General features: G+C 32.1%; 1 protein-coding gene across 1 annotated transcript; it reads left to right on the top strand.

The window, feature by feature from the left end:
- The first annotated feature begins 3,865 nt into the window (after positions 1–3,865).
- Positions 3,866–19,908, top strand: LOC107001285. The gene is made up of 5 exons (XM_015199395.1): positions 3,866–4,196; positions 7,676–7,691; positions 8,045–8,142; positions 8,306–8,471; positions 19,836–19,908. The coding sequence occupies exons 1-5, from the start codon at positions 3,866–3,868 to the stop codon at positions 19,906–19,908; spliced, it is 684 nt and encodes a 227-aa protein (XP_015054881.1).
- Positions 19,909–21,197: the final 1,289 nt, after the last annotated feature.

Below are 21,197 nucleotides of genomic sequence, written 5' to 3' on the forward strand. Positions count from 1 at the left end.
TTTACCCTTTGTTGGCTATAAATTGAGAGGTTCTCTCATTTTTCAGAATTGAATTCTTCCATTCTTTTGCATACATTTCTTACAAAATAAAATCGATCGATCGTGTCTTTATGTGTGATTTGTTGCTGTTATTTTGAGTTCGTTGAAGTTATTGAAGTTTGAGGTACCACTACTTCTTTAATGGTTAATCTGTTTTATCTTGGGAGGAATTAATATGTAACATCGGGTACTTGAGGGGATTAAATTTCTTAAGGACATAGTAAATTCTGTGGACTCAAATAGTTATTTGTGTTTCTCTTTTCATCTTTTATTTTTTCTGATTTACTAATTTAAATACAGGACATAACATATTCTACATCAAGTTATGTGCCGGGAAAATCCGATGAATCATGGTTACCAATAAAAAACAATGGACAAAATTTAAGAAAGTTATTGATTGGTTGTTTATGCGATCATTGTGATTGTGGTTGTCCTTGTATTGAATGTGGATGTTGAATTCAATAGATGGAATCTATCGACAATCCCTTTAAGGTATGCATTGGAAAAGATATCATTGATACTTCTATAGTAATTTTCTAGTAATTCTGATGGTTTTATTTTCTTTTATTATGGTTGTATGTTTGTTTAATGTTTTCTTTCTTTGTTATGATCATGGTCATTTCTTTCTAAATAAATTATGAATAAATAAAATAAAACTTTGCTCAGATGAAGTCATCAATTGGTAAAGAAATGAACCTTGATTTTTGGATCATTTTAATTAACTCAACTAAAAAACTAGCTAACTTGTACAAAAAGAATCTGATCATATAAAAAGTTCTAGTGATCACGTTATACCAGCGATGTGGAATTAACGACATTTAGTACTGTATTTCCTTTTTATATTGTTTTTCTATGCATTAATTACTTGGTCAAAGCTTTCACAAGATAGGCGTACAGCTGCATACTATTCTAAATAACAAGTTGCAATAATTAAATACACACGTTAAATTAAAATTGGAATAAATTTCATCATCATCAACTGAAAATTAAGATCATGCTTATCTTCGAAGAAATAATTTTTAAAATTAACGTTGAATTTTGAATTTAATTCATTTTTTAAAATACGTGACAGTCAATAGTACTCTCATTCTCACTGGCAGTCTCGCTCGCCTCTCTCGCTTTCATATATTACAAATGTATAAAATGTGTTTGTGTTTGTATAAAGTGAGAGAAAATTATATATATACATATATTTCCGTTTCCCTCTCTCCCCTCTCCCAAATCTCACATGTCACTCTCCCAGATCTCGATCGCTTCTCTCACTTTATACATATACATATGTATACATTGTGTTTTTGTTTGTATAAAACGAAAGAAAATTATATATAGAAATACAAAATGCATATCTTTTCAACCTATACACTTATGATTATACAAATATGATCTTTCCCTACCAAGTTTTCCTTTGTCTTTCTCTCTTTCTCGCTTTATACAAACACGGATTATACAATTAATAATTTTTGTATATGTATACCGAAACAAAATATACAATTACTTATTTTGTATATATGTATAATGACATAGTCATCGCTTCTTTTGTATATATGCATAGCGAAATAGCCATAGCAAATATAAAGTTTGCTATGATGTGAAATTTATAAATTATAGCTAGCATACGAATATGATTTTTGTCTTTAGTATATGTGAAAGTTGCTTAAAATAAATTTTTGCTAAGTATCAAAAAGTGAATTGTAAAGAGTTAAATCTATTCAATTGATATGACTTATTTTATTTCATTTATATTTTCAAAGAGACAAAACTTCTTATTCAATATATCTTAATTCGGCATATACAAAATTTGCTTTATTAGACAAAACTAAGTTCGATAATCATTCTACTTTTATGTTAAAAGATTTGATTATTGTTTTCTTCAAAACAAAATTTTTCATTATCTACATTATACATATTTTTACTGAATGTATACAAGTTTCGCCGGTAAACATAATGCAAAAGTTAGCTCGATAACTATTCTACATTTTTTATTTAAAATTTCAACTATTTTTATCTTGAGAAGAAACTTCCCATTATAAACACAATTCATATATTGCCTTGTTGTATATTTGAAATCATTTATTCCTCAATACATATAAAATATACGGAAAATACACAAGTACCCCCTCAATCTATGTCCGAAGTTCAGAGACACACTTATACTATACCAAGGTCCTATTATCCCCTGAACTTATTTTATAAGTTTTTTTTTTACCCCTTTTTGACCTACGTGGCACTATCTCGAAAAAAAGTCAACCAGCGTTGGACCCACTAGATAGTGTCACGTAGACCGAAAGGGGGTAGAAAATTATTAATAAAATAAGTTTAGGGGTAATAGGACTTTAGTATTGTATAAAGGGAGAAGGGTCTGATATACCCCTCAACTTTGTTACTTAGAGCTGATATACCCCCTGTTATGAAAGTGGTTCATATAAATATTTCTCTGAGATTTCGGGCATAGGGAGACTGAGGGGTACTTGTGCATTATCTCTAAAATATAATTAAGGCAAAATTTTCATATGGAAATAAAACATCAACGATATGTTTAGAAGGATCAAACAAGCATTTGTTAACTAACGTAATGTAAATTTCATTACAAAGCATTAATTAGTCACTGTCATTATTTCACAACTTAAACATATCATTCAATGTTCAATACATTAATATTATGAATATGTATGTTGAAACACTTATTCTTTCTTACCTTTGGCTTATGCTTTATCATCATTAACGATACCAATTTCTTCTTCTTTTTATGACATTTTCAGTGATGTCGATGGAATATTAGGTGAAAAATGCATATATTTGAAATCCAGAGAATCGCCACCCCATAATAGAAAGAATCAAATCACGTCAAAGCTATAACAAAATAATATATGAATCTCTAACAAGAAATAATCTTCTTTTCATACCCTCTCCATAAATTCTAAACGTCTTTTTTGTTCCTGGATGTAACTATACTCCTCTCTGTCAATAAGAAGAAATTACACCATAAGTATGAATACGATAATTTATAATCAAAGAACTTCACATAGATAGGTAGGTTGAAGAAGCAGATGAAGCTAAAACTACCTATCTCTGCTTGAAGCTTCTTAAATTTTGTCCTCTTTTTGGTACCTGTTGGTCAACATTTTAATGTTAATAGTTTTTTATATTAATTTGCTTGAAATGTTTGGAGTCAATGTGATTGATTTGCTGTAACTGTTGGACTTTTATACATGGAGCATAACTCCATTAGGAGTTGGTGCAAAATGACATTTGAGTTTTTATTTTTATAAGACCATTCCACTAATTTTTTTTGAATAAAAATATATACTTTTTTCTAAACATGAAAAATTGAAACCACCCCTAACCCAGAGGAACTCCAAGAACTTTTGTTTAAGCCTAACTAGGGATAGCCGGATGTGGCGGGTGCGTTTAAGGCTCTATGGAGCAGGGCGGGTTTAAGGTCATTGTAAGGGGGGGGGGGTCGGATTGAAGTGGTTTTTCTTTAAAATTAATGTGGAACGGAATGGATTGCGTATATATATAATTTTATGTGGGTTCAAACTCAATTTTAATTTTTTTACATGTTATAGAGTGATAGGGCATTATTTGTTAAGATAAATTCATTAAAGCTACTAAAATATTCAAGATAATAAAGGAAAAAAATCAATAAAAAATAATACAATTTCTTGTATGTTTCCCCAATTGACCTCTAAAAAATAAATTTTAAGTCACTATCCTATTAAATTAATACAAGTTAATGAAAAAATGAATTTATTTTTATAAATTTTATTTTTAGCTTCAAACGTAATTAGAAAAATAAAGAAAATTTATGCGGGGCGAGTTAAAAATGAAAAGGGTTGCTATGCAGGGGAAACTGAGAAAGCTAATAAGAAATGGTGATGGGGTGTCAGAAAATGAGGGGAAGAGTAAGAAATTACATGAATTATTTATGAAAGAGGAGGTTAAATCAAGAAAGTCAATCTTATTGAGTATGGAGGATCATACTGTGTACAAAGAGCTTTCACCTGATATGGTGATGTTTGTGACTCATTTATACGTGAATTGTACTTTAAGAGATTCAAACTTTTTGCCTAGGAAGAAGTCTGGCATTACTTGCTTCAACAATAGCTATGCCCTTGATTTTGTAAAGAATGCAGTTGGGCAGTTTGGTAGAGATTGCTAAGCAAGGTTGAACATTAATTACATTCACCTATTTCAATATTGATTGTGGTCAATTATTGTTACATTTTTTCTTTAGGATTGTCTAATTTGTGTTTTATTGATCTTACCATAATCTTTCAACTATCATATCAGATCTGATACAAAATCTACTTTGCTTGCTAAGTATGAAAAAAAGGGGAAAATATTTGTCTCTGTCTATGCCTTATGTTCTATAGAAGCTGACATTTCATAAACTCATATTGATTATGTTGTGGTGTTTGGAAAATATGTCATTCTCAAAGTGTAGAAAAATGTTAAGCAAACTTCCAATCAACTAGTGCAAAGTCATTGATTTGTGTTGTTTAAGCAATATGAGTAACACCATTATATTCCCCTCCCACCTTTTTTCTTCATAACAAGGAAAGTTAAAGAAAAAGGAGACAAAATTCTCTATAAAATCTTCAGATTGTCAAACATGTAAGAATTATTGCTCCTACTATTATTCATCATACTTAAGATTCTTCGTAGATGTACTCGGTGCAATCACATTCTCTTCAACCTCATCTACTGCAAATTGTTTAGTACATTGATTCACTACACAACAAATATCGAAGTGCTCTAATACCCCAACACCTAAAACCTACTAGGTGGCCATGTAACTAAAAACTGCTTCATCTTGCAAAACCTTAGTTTTTCCTTGTATTCTCGGCAGATATCAATGAAAATAGTTAAATCATACCCTTGCCACACATGTATCCATGTTTTATTATAGATCAACTGAGATCCTAGAACCCAAGTACCCTTATAGTTAAATATCAATACTTTTCATTCATTCTTCTGAAACTAGCACATGTAAGCACATAAAAGAAAGGAAATAAAGACTAGACTAGTGATATACAACAACATGTCTAGTGTAATCCCACAAAGAGGGTCTTGGGAGAGTAGAGCGTGTGCATGTTTTATCCCTACCTCGTACAGATAGAGAGGTTTCCACTAGACATCGACATAAAATAAAGCAATTTGAAAAAGGGAATACATAAATGACAGTAGTAACAACAATGAAATAATGTGAAATGGGAGAAAAACACAACATACTGAGGAATGAATAATAATGACAACAAAATAATTCAAAAACCAAAGCACAAGTGATAGTCGAGATCGAAGAACAAGAAACTACAATAACAGTGCTAATCCCACTAGTAAGAAAGAACGTCTAAGTATGACCACCAATCCGATATCGAAGGAAAGTAAGAGAACGCTCAACTACCAATTAACATTCTTTTACGACAAGGGATATTCGTAGTCCTTTGGGTATCCTATGCAATAGCTCACAAACCACAAAGAGAGGTAACCCCTTGCTTTCCCTGACAAAAGGTTCGAACTTGAGACCTCCAACATGAAAAGTCTGAAGCCCAAATCACTGGGCCACTCCGAAAGGTATATCAGCTAACTTTGTACCCTAATTTGCGACCTCGAGAGCCCACGATCTATAGTCATGTATTCAGTAAGTTCAAGATGCACCATGTCTTTGTCTAACTACCTCTCCCAATACTTCCTCGCACTGCCTTTACCTCTCCTGATGACCATCATTGCCAACCTTTCACACCTCCTCTTAAGGCATCTAACTTCTCCACTTCACATGTCCAAACCATCCAACCTCGCTTCCCTTATCTAGTCCACTTGTTAGGCAACTCTACCGTGTCCTAGATAAATTCATTCCTAATCTTATCCCTTTGAGTATGCCAACACATCAACCTCAAAGTTATCATCTTTGCTATTTTCATCTTCTAAACATATGATTTCTTGACTGCTCAACACTCCATCTCATACAACGTAGTCGGTATAAACACCACTCTATAGAACTTACCTTAAAATTTTGGCAAAACCTTCTTATCACACAAGACTCCGAAGGCGAGCCTCCATTTTTCTTATCTTGCATCAATACAATGTGTGGCATCCTCGTTGATCTTCCTATTACCTTAAAATAATGACCCTAGATACATGGAACATCCTCTCTAGGAGATGACCTAAGCATCAATCCTCACTTATGCATTGACTTCATACGTAGCTTTACTGAACTTAAAATCTAAGTATTCAATCTAGGTCCTGCTCAACCTGAACCCTTTTGTATCTCTAGAATTTGTCTCCAGACTTGGAGCCTTTCGTTAACTCCACACAAGAGATATACACATATAATTTTTTTAATTGGAATCTAATGACATACAACAAATAAAAGAACCATATATAAATAAATAACCCCATCCACCAATAAATTTCTGACAAATGACATACTAAAAAGAATAACTCCTTGCATCCCAATTAATGTAGGAACCATTTGACTTGGAAGAAGGTTAAAGTAAAAAGGAAGGACTTTTAAACGTGTCTTCTGAAATAAATCTTAGATATTTGTTTGGCTATAAATCATCTTACTAAGGGTAAAAGTGGAATTTTAAGGTTATGTTGTCTTTAACTATAGAAATATGTCATTAAACTTGGGACAAATATAAAAGCGAAATGTGCCATGTAGAACAGATAAGCAAACCTATTAAAAGCTTCAACACATATATAGTAAAAATCAACTTCAAAAGAAAGCATTAAAAACTTCAACATGACTGGAGTAAATTTCTTTTATCGAAGGGCAAGAATATAGAAATTCCAAACCATAAAAAAGTTTCATACAAACAACAACATCATACCAAGTGTAATCCTACAAGTGAGTCTGAGGAGGGTAATGAGTATGCAAACCTTATCCTTACCTTGTGGATGTGGAGATGTTGTTTTGTAAAAACCCTCGGCTCAATTGGGTTATTTAGAAATAGAAAAGTTTCATATAAAGAAACAAAAAAATCACCTTAATAACAAGATTTTGAAAATGATTTATGAAGAAGAATTCTTCAACATCCAATGAAGAAATGACCCATGATCTCCAGTTTGAAGTACAAAAGTATAGCCCTAAATCGCCTATCACCTTTAAGCTTCAAGGAAATAACATATTCTTTGGGGAATCCTACTAGTGAGTCTAGGGAGGATAGGTGCACGAAAATATTATTCCTACCTTGTGGAGGTGAATAAGTTGTTTTCGAAACACCCTCCACACAGGTGTATCAAATCAAAATAGAAAGTGTTTCATATAAAGAAGTAAAAAAGAATTACCTTAATAACAAGACTTTTGGAATTCATTCTTCAAAAGAATCCTTCAACGTCCAATCTCCTGTTTGAAGTATAAAAATTTAGCCCTAAATTACCTATTACATCTAAGCTTCTAGGAAATGACGGAAGCTTTGGTGAGAACAGATTTTCTGGGTGATTAATATGTAAAATGAAAATGGGTAGGGTTTTAATAAATGAGTGGGCTTTAATTTTATCCTATATAGAAAATGTGGCAAGCTTAGAATGACATATGACTATTTTAAAGACCCAAATTTGACCTAGGCAGATCCGTTAGTTTCAATGTTATGTTTGAGCCCATAATAAAAAACATTAAGGGTATTTTTAGATCAAAAGGTTAACAAATGGTATTTATTATTATTTTCAATAAGTTTGGGTTTTTTTGGTCCTTTAAAGCTATTAGTTTCAGAGGTATGTTTGAGCCCCCCAAAAAAATGTTACGGTACTTTTAGACCTAATAGTTAACAGAGGGTATTTGTGAACCATTTCAATAGGTTACATGTATTTTTGGCCTTTTTCCAAACTTGAAAAGGTTTGGACTGTGATGTTGTCTTTCGTTTGGAATGGTTTATCTTGATGATTCCCACATGTCGCTTTAACTGTGTTTGGATATTTTTCTTTGTTTAGTTTAGACACTTCTTTATACCCTTTAGCTTTGTTTATTCAGTTCCTTAATCTATTAAACTTGTTTGTTCGTATGGTTGTTTGGTAGTAACTTGAAAAAAATTGCCCTTTTGGGTTGCCCTTCTACTGCAAAGAAGAACATTTTATTTGCTAAGAGGTTGCATACAATGTCAGAATTCACGAAGATGATGTGAATCACTTTTCCTCTTAAGAAACTTCATTACTTCCCTTCTCCTCTCCTAAGATCAAATAAGATTATGTAAAATTTCCTTTTTTTTGGATATTATCGAATTTCTTCCCACCTTTTTTCAATATTCCCCTTATGACATGAAACTTTACGTGCTTTTACATCAAGTATGCAGAAAATGTGCCTTAAAAGCATCATGCAAGTTTGTGAACCAGTATGTCCGGAAAGGCGATATGACAAATTTACACTTGGTTGTTGTAATGGGGGTTATTACTCTAGATGCGCTAGAATCAGTTGCTCCCCACTTAGTAATGTTAGCATGATGGGACATATTCTAAATATTTGTACATGTCTATATTATAACTCTAAACATTTGTGTAATGATAAAAGGAGATAGCATAGGTTAATGTAGCATATTTTCAGAAATATTACAATTAGGAATAACATATATTTAGGGATATATTAGCATATTTTTAGGCATGTAAATCAGAATTCTTTTTATTTAATGGAAGAACTCTCATTTGAGCGCACTCATTCAGCAAATTGACATGATATTAGAGCTTTTTCAGTGCTTTGATTCTTAGTGTCTGAATTATTTTGGAAGTTTTGATTCTGCTTTCTATTTTCTAGTTAACAGTAAGTCCTAAGTATCTTGGAATTTTAGGTATCTTGGAATCGTAGTCTTGGTCATTTTGGTTATTTTGTATCATTGTATTTCTATCTTCCTTAGCTTGTCAAGAACATGGTGTCATATCAGTTTGAGTCCTTCCATGGTCGTTTCATAGGAAATATTACTCTTCCTGGAATGTTAATTTCAACTATTTGTCACCACAAAAGAATTATGGGGACATATAGATGGAAGTGATCCTACTCCAACTGATCCTTCAAAGCTCGGTCAATGGAAGGTTAAAGATGCTCGGGTGATGACATGGATTTTAGGGTCAATTGACTGTCACGATCGGAATCTACAACCTGGATGTGGCCGAAACTCAAGAACCATTGATGGTCCCTAAGCGAACCCTCATCCTGACTGACTATAAGAGGAAGACTCACTTTAGCATGCACAAACTTAAAACATAATATAATTTATGAAACTGAAATGCAAAACTTTAGTTCAAAAGAGTCAGAATAATATAATATGTTCAATTCGCTATAAAATAGGCAACTTAAATCTTTAAAATATTTAATAAAATATATTATTAATACAGACTCCTTAACTATACTAACTATCTATGAAACCTCAAACTGTTAATGATGGAAGTCGTGACAAGACCCACTACATTCCGACTAAACTGAAAAGTAAATGAAATCCTCCAAAAATAAGGAGGCTCACCATACCTCACTCGAACTCTCGAATGTATCAACGAAGCTCTTGTTCATGATCCTGAATACATGTGTCTGCATCATGAGAAGATGCAGGCCAAATGCCTCAGTATGTAGAATGTACGAGCATGTAAGGAGAATTCTAAAACATAACATAAGCTTGAATCTTGATAAAACAAGCATACTTACCTTTCTTAACTCACTCAACTCAAGAATACTCCAGGGTACTCAAACTTACTAAACTCAGGTACTCAAAGATAAGATACTCAACTTAGAGATATGATATTCGACTTCAAAGATATGATATTCAACTCAAAGATTAGATACTCAACTTTAAAGATATGATCTTGAAATATTCAACTCATGAATACTTAATTGAACTCATTTCATTATAAAGCAGTGTGCAATATAAAGAAAAAGGAAAACCGTTTGAAACACGATGTTGACTCATAATCATAATATCATAAAAAAATTTCATGTTCCGCGCAAAGTCTACCTGGGCAATGCATGAATGAAGTCTCATACCCTCATTCAAACTAATCAAAACCCCTTGAAAAACCATGCAATTACTATTGTGGGATTTTCTCTAACCGACAATTATCACTTAAGAGTTGTAGTGAAGATACAACGTTATTAAGACCATGCTTCCCGGTCATCCTACACATTGCCGGAGTATAGGACCTTAACTACTAAGTGGATCCACTAGTCTATTGTGAAAAGAGTTCATCTAAAAAGTATGATCCTTTTCTATCCATGATAGCTACATGGTTTATGTAGACTTGAGTAATATGAACTTGCATCCCCATATCGGTAATCAATACTACACTAAAAAATATACTTAGATCATATGTTTTAAAAACAATTTCTTCTATGGTTTGAGATTAATGCTCAAAAACTAAGCTCAAAGACTATCTTGGAAATCTTAATATCCTCTCTTGCTTTATTTAGAAAATGATTATTCTTTTCCGAAGACTAGCGCTCTTTGGAAATCTCAGTTGCCGTTCTTATTTAAATGTGAAAATATTTTAAATCTCTTTGGAATTGTTTAGTCCCCATATTATTCTATCAAGAACAGAATTTCAACTTTACTCTTTCTCAACTTAATGCTCAAGTCACTAAAACAAGTTTTCAAAAAAATTGTAAAAAGACTTCTTAAAATAGGGTTCATGCCGAATTATGGACATAAACGACTCAATTCAATGTTTTCAAAAGCCACGCATAGAACTCAATACTTGGGACTCAACAACTACAGAACGCGAGGAGCCAATGATATTACTCATCTCAAGAATGCTCAACTCAGCGAGTTCATGCTTAACTATGAGCATGAACTACTCAACTCAAGGACTCAAAGATACTTCACATCTCACGACTGCTCGACTCATAGGTTTCATGCGGAATTGTAGGCATGAACTACCCAACTCAAGGACTTCACAGGTAACATGTAATAGTTCCATGTTTATAAATAAAATATCACAGGAAATTAGCAACTCAATGTTTAAGACTTAGAACTTGAAGATACTACTCCTCTCAATGATACTTAAATTTATGCATTCCATGCGAAATTTATGGGCATGAACGACTTGACTTGAAGGTCTACATAATTACATGGAACTCATGTATAAAACTCTTATCATTCTCTTATTTACTTCCTCAAAACATAGTTCAAATCAATGGTTGATCTTTAATGATTTACAATTGAACTCAAAGGCTTTCTTGGACTCTACTTTGAACTCCTCTTGAATGTGAATTATGAATTGAAGAGTTATGGTTCATGATATGAAGGATCTCAATAACAATATAGAAATTTGATAATTAGGAATTGAACTTTTAAAAGAAACATGAGCTCAAGAATTCAAAATCAACTTGTTTAAGGAATACTCAAATCTAGGAAAAGTATCCTAGATTACTCTTTCACTGATCTGGAAGTAGATGTAGGATGTGAAGATGAACTAGTCCAACACTATGATAGCCGTACATACCTACAAAAACAAGATTCTTGAAGAATCTTGAAGAAGAACATGAAAATATGATTTATTTTATTTAGCCTTTTATTAGTCAAGAAATTCGTTTATGATTTTCTTGGAGGAAAAAAGACAAAAACAATTATTTTAAATATTTTTCCGTTAATTAATTCGTAACAGAACTGTATAGGTTACTAAAGTAGTCATAACATTTTACTCATAAATTAGATTGACACGAAACTGGTGGCGTTGGAAAGTAGATTCAATAACCTTTAATTGGATGAGTTATGTCTCACGTAACTCTTAATACTTTAAGAGGTATGGTCATTTAAAGTTGACCCAAGTAAAATGTTACATCAAAATATAATGAAACTTTAAGAACACATATCAAGAACTCATCAAAAACTTAAATCCTTAAATTTTCAAGAATGAAATAACGCTGAATAAATCATGATTGGCGTGTGGATGAACGAACACAACACTATGGAAGCTTAAATACCTCAAAGAACTAGGTTCTTGTCGAAAAAATCTTGAATTTCTTGAACGAACACTTTGATCCTTTCCTTCTTTCTCCTCTTTTCTCTCTTCAACTCTCAATTAAAACTCTAGGCGTATATTGGGATTATAAAACTGAACCTAATAGTATTATACCCTTAAAACCGTACTAAAAAAGGAAAATCGTATATAATGGCAAACTAATAATTCAAATTAAATGCTATAACCCCACTTTAATTTAATTGTACTGTGTAAAAAATTGTTTGTTAATCGCCTCTTCCCTCAAACTCTTGATCGCCACTCTCTCTCTCTCTCGCTCCCTCTCGCTTTTATACAAACACAAATATATATAATGCATTTGTGTTTGTATAAAGCGAGAGAAAATTGTATATACAGTAAAACCTCTATAAATTAATATAGGTGGGACCATGAAATTTTATTATTTTATAGATATATTATTTAATCAATAAATTAATATTTATTAATTTAAAGAACAATTTGAGATTTTGATGAAGGTTAATTTTGATTATAGCAAAATTATTTTATCTTACTGATTTGTATATCATATTTATCGATTTCATATAAAAAAATATTCTACATAAAGTACAACGAATATATCAAAATCACAATATCTTACTAATCTCAACCTTGTGATGTTGTATTAATAAGAGCTTTCAAGACGTATTATCGAACAAATTTTATCGTAGGATATTAAAAGACTATGAAGTACAAACTGATCGAGCAAAGATCAATGTTTTGGATGCTATCAGTTTTGCAATCCCTATTTGGACAATAAAAATTCAGTAAGAGACAATAGTAAATTATTTTCGACACTGTAAAATCCGTTTGGGGGATACAATATCAGAGAATTTGAATGAACCTACTTGTGAAAACGTTATTCATGAACTTGAGGTCATGATTAATGATCTCGATTACAACAATAAAATGGATGTCAATAACCTATAGGATCATTGGGCTGAAAGTGATACATGTTTAGAGGTCTAGAACTTAGAAGGAATTGCGGATATCATCGGAAAAAAGCAATATTGATGATGAAGCTGAAGATGATACTATACCTTTGGAACAATTACGTATGAGGAAACAATTATCCATCTAGGACTGTCTACAATTTTATGATGCAGTTTGAAAAGACAACATTGATGCTCTTGGATGCAATTATAAAAATTACGTATGAGCTTCAATTAGATTTAAACTTTAAGAAAAACAAAACACAATAGAATCATATTTCACTAAATTGTCTTAGAAATATTTGTACTTTTAAAGATTATATTAATGGGACCATATATTTATATAGGGGTCTTCTGAAAATATATTATCTTATCGAAATTGACGACTTACATTGACCCAAGTCGGAACCGATAAAAAATCTTATTTTAGAGAGATTATTAATTTATCGAGTATTAATTTATAGAGGTTTTACTGTACACATATTTTTTCATTCCCCTCTCTCCCCTCTCCCAAATCTCGCTCGCCACCCTTACTTCTCTCGCTTACAAATAGAAATAAAATGTATAAATTGTGTTTCTGTTTGTTTAAAGCGAGAGAAAATTGTATATATACATACAAATACATATATCTTCGTCTTATACTCTTATAATTATACAATACAAATATTCTCTTGCCCAATTTTCTTTTGTCTTTCTCTCTTTCTCGTTTTATACATACACAAATTATACAATTGATCTTTTGTATACAACTGTTTTTTTTGGTATATACAGCGAATTATCCAACTTGTTTCTTTGTATATGTATAGCGAGTTATACAACTTTTTTTTGTATATGTTTAAGCGAAATATACATATTTATGTTTGCTATAGAGCACAATTTTGCAAAATATAGTTATAGCATACAAATATAATTTTTATGTTTGCTATATGTGAAAATTCCTCTAGTAAAAATGAATTAAATTTAATTGGGTAAGGAAAATATCAAAATACCCCTTACTATTTTCGGCTAACTTTCCTTAACTAGACAACCTAATTTCAAAAGGTTTTCATTATCTTTAATTTCTAAATTTGCATAAATCTTTTAAATCGTTCTTTCAACACTTTTTAATATTAAAATTTGGGTTAAAAGTAGTAGCATTCAAATAGATTTGAGGAATAGGGGAAAATATTTTTTGAATTTTTCAATCATATAAGCAAGTGAATCTTGAAAATTGATCTTTTCCTCTATATCTTGCAAATTCAGATGAAACAACAAAAATATTTACTAAAATAGAAAAAATAGTAGGATAATATTGACCAGAGCATGCATTTATTGCTTTAAAAAAAATACTTAAAATTCAATAAGTTCTTTTGTATTTTCCCAATCTTCAAAGCCAATTCTCAAATTTGGGTCCGCATTACGAACATTAAAAATTAATGTACCATCTCTTAATATATATAAGGAACTTCAAGCATTTCAAATAAAGAATTTCATCTAGTGCATACTTCTTTTGAAATTTTCTATATACAAGTCCACATTCTTTATAACGATTTTTGAATTCTGTAATTCTAACTTTTATTTTAGCTTTAAAAATCCAATTACAAGCAAGTCTAATTTTTCACAAGAAATTCCAAATTGAGAAATATCATATTTTACTATTAATTTATACACATGTGCGGCAAACATAACATGAAAAGAATCATTATCAATTCGACAAAGTCTACATTTTAAATAACAATTGCTTTTAAATTATTAGAAGCATTATCTAAAGTGACTCATTATTTTATCACATATTCCATAATATTGTAAAATAAACTTATTTTTGTTGCTATATAATAACCAATTTTAGTTTCTTCAACATATTTATATGCTAACATTCATTTTTGCATGTTCCATTTATGTTCAATCCAATGGACAGTAATTGTAAAATAATCATTACCATTAGGACTACGTCCCATATCAGAAGTAATAGATAATCTACCATCATAATAAACTAATAAACAACGAAGAAAATGACAATATTCTTTTTGATATTTAAAAAGATCAATTGTAATCATACTTCTTGGAATACCTTCAATCTGGGTTATATAATTTCTGAATATAATGAATAAAATCAAGATGTTAAGAAAATGAAAAAGGCAAGCCACAAACAACAATCATTTTAGCTAATTCTCTATGATCTTTTTTTTACTATATGTGTGGTGTGTGCTTCGGCTAGTCGGGTTACTCATATATAATACACTTCGAACCATATTCGAACCTCTCTAACTCCCTAGAATTTTAAGGTATGGGTATTCCAATTCTATTAGTTCTTTCTATATCATCTAGGCGAGCAACTTATTTATTACACTTTCTTAAATGTGTTCTTAATCGTCTTGTTCCCCTTTGTGTACCCGTAGTTACATGTTTCATGATCAATTTATATTTAGTGCAAGTAACAATAGTTTTTTCTCATTTTGTACCAAAAATTTCCATAGTAAAGATCTTTTAACACGTACAACGGTCTTTGAAAAAGTAGGTAAAGGGGAGACTTTATCTTATCCCGCTAATCCGGTAGCCGGACTAGTAGGGGTAGGGTCTCTTCACTTCCTCATTTATTTCTACTTCCTCATCTAATTCTTCCTAAAAATTAGTAAAACATCTATTTAAAGTCTCATGATCTACTTCATTTTCGGAATTAAATTCAAGAGGTCCTCGTGAAAAAAAAATTCATCAACATGAGTATAATTATTAGTATTAACTCTAAATCTAGGTGGCAAATTTTTAGAACTAGAACTACTTTCTCATCCACTATTTATTTTTCTTTCCGACATTGTTCATTTACCACTATTTCTTTATGAATCCATGTTCAAGTTTAAAATAATTAAATATTATGAAAATAATCAATACAATATAACAAAAAAAAATAACTTAATTAATAAACAAATAAAAGATTAAAGTTGGAAGGAATATACCGAATGTCTACATAAAAGTAGACGTATAACAAAAAGCGGAATTGAGAGATGCCAATCGAAGCTTCCGATTTACTTCAAATAAATCTCCGAAATTCAAACTCCAAGTCAATATCACAAAACAGTAATTATGAATTTATGAAAGATTAAAATTGAGAGATTTTATAAGATGTTAATAAAATAGTTTGTGATTTGTGATTTAAATGAAAGAAAATGAGTATATTTATAGTGTTAAGGGGTTAGAGAGGGGTGGGGGAAGTTTTGAGTCGTTCTGTCCCCCAGCCCAACAGCTAGAAAAACCCAACGACTATATAATAACGTTCACCTAAAAAAATTAAAAATTTAAATGACCATTGAACCGGATCAACCAGACCGGAACCGGTTCTTACCGAATCGGATAACAACCCAAGTTCTATTTTGGTACCTGTTCCAGTATCCTATAAGACAGGTTCCTTACCAGTTCAATCGGGACCAGACTTATCGATACGGGATCCGGACCGGACCAGCCAAAACCCTATCCAATTGACAGCCTTAACCGTAGGCAAATGCTTTTTAAGTTGGGATAAATGGTTCCACTACAAATAACAAGTTCTTACTCCTAAAATGGTATAACAAATGATCTTGTTAGTATTTTTAGCTTTTGGGCTGCAAGGTAATGAGGTAATATCCAAATTTTGGCGCTTCCAATCATAAGACCAACTCAACTAATATACTCAAACAAATCCATGAGTATAATTGTACAACACATATTTAGGTTGTCAATGGTAGTAATTTACCAATTACCAAGGTTGGGATATTATTGAAACTTTCAAGAATGTTTTTGTATCACCAAAGCTCTCAACTACTCTTATTTAAGTTGGTCAATCGGTAGATAACAATTTTGATGTGTTTTTTTTTCTCTTAATGGTTTCCTTGTGCAGGATCAGGTGACGGGGACGCGAAGGGGCCTAAAGTTGAAAGATTGATTCCTATACATTTTTCTGTTCCACGTGTTCTAGGTTTTGCTTCTACCACTACTAAGAATGAGGTTTGCCATAAACGTCTAGGACATTCAAATTCTATTGTGTTGTCTCATTTGTACATTTCTGGCTTATTGAAAATAAAAATCTATTTTCAAATGCTTCCTTTAATTTTTCTACTTGTAAATTAGTCAAAAGTGAAACTCTTCCTTTTCCTAATTTTGATAGTTGTGCAGCAAAGTATTTTTATGTCATTCATAATGATGTTTGAGGAATTTCTCCACTTATTTCTCATGCTCATTTCAAGTATTTTGTGAAATTTATAGATTACTATAGTCGGTTTATGTGTGTGTGTTGTCTTCGATCTAAATCAGAACTGTTTTTCATATTAAAGAAATTTTTTGCTTACGTTGAGTCTCAATTTTCGACATACATCAAAATATTAAGATCTGATTCTGGCGGAGAATATGTATCATGAGTTCAATAATTTCTTGCTTGAAAAAGGAATTGTATCACAACGCTCTTGACCATATACGCCACAACAAAATAGGGTTTCTAAGCATAAAAGTCATCATCTTTTAGATGTCACTCGTACTTTATTGATTGAGTCATTTGTTCCATCAAAATATTAGGTTGAAGCTTTGTCTACTACTGTCTATTTGATTAGTAGACTTCCCTCTAAAGTGTTAAATCTTGAGTCTCCATATTATCGTGTTTTTCACAAGCATCCTAGCTATCATAGTTCTCATACGTTTGGTTGTGTTTGTTTTGTGCACCTGCCTCCTTCTCAACACAATAAACTCTCTGTTCAGTCTATTAAATGTGCTTTTATGGTCTATAGTACTTCGCAAAAAGGTTTTATTTGCTATGATCCAAGTTCTAACATTTGTGTTTCTCGAATTGTTATATTCTTTGAGAATAAGTATTTCTTTCCTATTCATGTTAATCATCTTTTCTTTCTCCTCTTCTTCTACTTTTGAGGACTTGTCATTGTTTTAAGCGGTTCAAATAAGGATTTGTGTATGGATGATGTCAGCCAACTTACCTCATCCGAAATGAATCTGCCACTTGAGGCTACTCCACAGTGAGATTTCTTCAAGTTCTGCTCCTCTTAAACCTCTTCCGAAATCTACTAGAGTGTCTCATACTCCTAAAAAATATGGTAATTCTTATACTTTATCCACCATCTTTATTCCAACAGGTTACTCACAAGCCTCCAAGCTTGCATATTGGAAAAAATCAATGGAGGAGGAACTTTTGTCTCTTAAAGAAAATAACACATGTGACGTTGTTCCTTGTCCTCCAAATGTCCTTCCAATTGGATGTAACTGGAGTTACTCAATTAAACTTCATTTTGATGGAACTCTTGATCGGTAAAAAGTTCGTTTGGTGGTCCGTGGCAATAAACAAAAGTATGTTGTAGACTATGAGGAGACTTTTGCACCAGTAAAAAAAAAGACTACGGTGCGAACTATTATTGTCATAGTGCATCACAAAATTGGCCTCTTCATCAAATGTATATCAAGAATGCTTTTCTTCATGGTGATCACAAAGAATATATTTATATGAAACCTCACCTGGTTTGTTCTCATCGCCTACATCAGATGTATCCAATTTGAAGCGGTCGTTGTCTCGATTAAAGCAAGCTCCAAGAGCTTGGTTTGACAAGTTTTAGTTTACTTTGCTTCAATTCTCTTTTCAGCAAAGCAAATATGATTCGTTTTTGTTTCTTCAAAAAACATGTGCAGGTTGTGTTCTTCTTTTAGTGTATGTAGATGACATTATTATCGCAAGAACTAATTCTTCACTAATCACTAGCCTCCATCAACTTAAGGATTCTTTTAATATGAAAAATCTTGGTACTCTTACATACTTTTTGGGTTAGAAGTTCATTATAGTTCTTTATGTGTGTTCTTAACCAACACAAATATACTCAGGACTTGATTGTTTTGGCTGGTCTTCAAGAATATTCCTCTTTAAATACTCCATTGGAATTGAATGTAAAGTACTATCGTGAGGAAGGAGATCTTTAACCTGATCCAACTTTGTATCGGCAATTAGTTGGGAGCCTAAATTATCTTACTATTACTCTGCTTGATATCTCTTTTGCAGCTCAACAAGTGAGTCAATTTATGCAGGCTCCACACCATCTACATTTGGTGGTTGTTTGTCACATCATTCGGTATCTCTTGGGAACATCTACTTGTGGATTATGAATGTCTAGTGGTTCTGAGATTCAGCTTAATGCATTTAGTAAATCTTATTGGGCTGGATGTTCTGATACTCGTGGCTCTGTCACGGGTTAGTGCATGTTTCTTGGAGATTATTTGATATCTAGGAAGATAAAGAAGCAAGACTGTGTATCAAAATCTTCCACTGAATCTGAATATCGAGCAATGATATTGCTTGCTCTGAGATTGTTTTGCTTCGTGGCTTACTAGCAAAAATTGGATTTCCTCAATCTAATCCCACTTCTATCCGTGCTGACAACAAAAGTGCTATCAAATTGCTACCAATCAAGTTTACCATGAAAGGACCAAACACATTGAAGTGGACTGTCATTATATCTAGTGATCTTCAAATAGTTGATGTGTTTACAAAGCATATGGCACAATGCATGGGTTGACTCTATTTCTTTCTATGATTTAGTAAGTGAGAAGGAAACACTAGTGCATAGAAATCCAGCTGACATTGAACTTAAACTAGTTATTGACATTGAAAGAGAAGAGAGCTCTGTGACTTCCAGGCAGGCAAATTGATGTTTTTTGATCCACCGACATCAATTTAAGGGAGGATATTAGTATGATTGGACTATTCTAAATATTTGTACATATATATGTTATAAATCTAAATATTTGTGTAATGATGATAGGAGATAACATACGTTAATGTAGCATATTTTCAGAAATATTACAATTAGGAATAGCATATATTTAGGGATATATTGCAGATTTTTAGGCATGCAAATCAGAATTCTTTCTATTTAATAGAAGAACTCTTTCTCATTCGAGAGCACTTATTTAGCAAAATTGACAAGTAAAACCAGATGAAATAAAGGCTTCTGTTAGTCGGTTGATGATTAACATCTTTAGACTTAGTCAAACTATGTCTTAACGCTTCTTTGGAATCCGAAGCATACAGGTAAATTGGTATGATTGTCAGTAAGGTACTTATATCCCGACGTGATCATGCTAGTTCTCCTCCTAGTGTGCATTCTATTTTGTCATGCTTATTCATGACTAGTAGTGCCTATGGTAATGAATCAACATCCCTAGACGGTCAGTCAGGTTGAATCTCTTAACAACAATGGAACCTTAGCTAGGAGAGGTGATCAAAGCCAATTTCTCATTTCTTATAGAAAAATGTAAATGCATCTCCTTCGAAACATATCTTTCTTGATCCATGATCCGAGATCTTTAACAAGATTTCGTTCAACTTTGCATATAACCTAAATGTGTGGAAGTCAAATATTTGTGTTTAGAGGAAATGTATCAAGAAGTTTCTCCCATGAATGTGCTAACAAATACTTCTTCGGAATGGAAATTTTGGTTATACTTGTCATATTTGTTATGATACTGAACATATATAGGGCAATTGGAGATGAATGTGTTATTCATTTGATTGAATTCAATGTACATATACTAATGTTATTAAATGAAAATTTTAAAGGCAAGTAAAACTATTATTTACTTGTTACAAGTATTTCGCTTTAGCTTGTGAAAGTGAAGTTAAATCTAATCCGACATATGTTCTAAAAAGAACTATGAATTCGACCATTGAACTAGTGTGACAAAAGAAAAGGGAAATTCATAGATTGATTATATCATCTCCACCCTGTAGGAACTATGAGATCAACCCATGGACTCTTTTGTTCTTCAAGGTTAGACCAACAATCATAGATTGACCGTTGACTCATTTTTAAAAATCATTGTTTGTAAGATCAAATCTACCCAAGTATCATATTCCGTCAAAGAAACAAGACAAGATCGATACACTTGATCCACCACTAAGGATTCACCCACTGGTGTAGAAACATAAATAGGCACACGCATGCAATCTGACATCATATCAAATCCAGTAGAAAAATAGATAGACACATATGAGAAAGTAGATCACGAATCAAACATTAGAGACATAGGTCCATGGCAAACTGGGATGATATATGTGATCACAGCATAAGAATTCTCAGGCTCAGGCCTCTTGGAAAAGGATAGCACTGACCATCAGAGCTGCCTGTAGCCTAAGCAGAACCTCTACCTCTACTCTGCAAAGTTGGAACAAACCCTACAAAAAGCCCTGCCACCTCTACTATATTGAGCTCTTCTTTGACCCCTGGCCGGAGGCGCTGAATCATTGATTGAATCAGTTGAATAAGAACTTTGAAGTCCTAAATGAGTGTGTAC

This window comes from Solanum pennellii, chromosome 10 (assembly GCF_001406875.1).
Source record: "Solanum pennellii chromosome 10, SPENNV200".
In the NCBI taxonomy this organism is placed as follows: Eukaryota; Viridiplantae; Streptophyta; class Magnoliopsida; order Solanales; family Solanaceae; genus Solanum; species Solanum pennellii.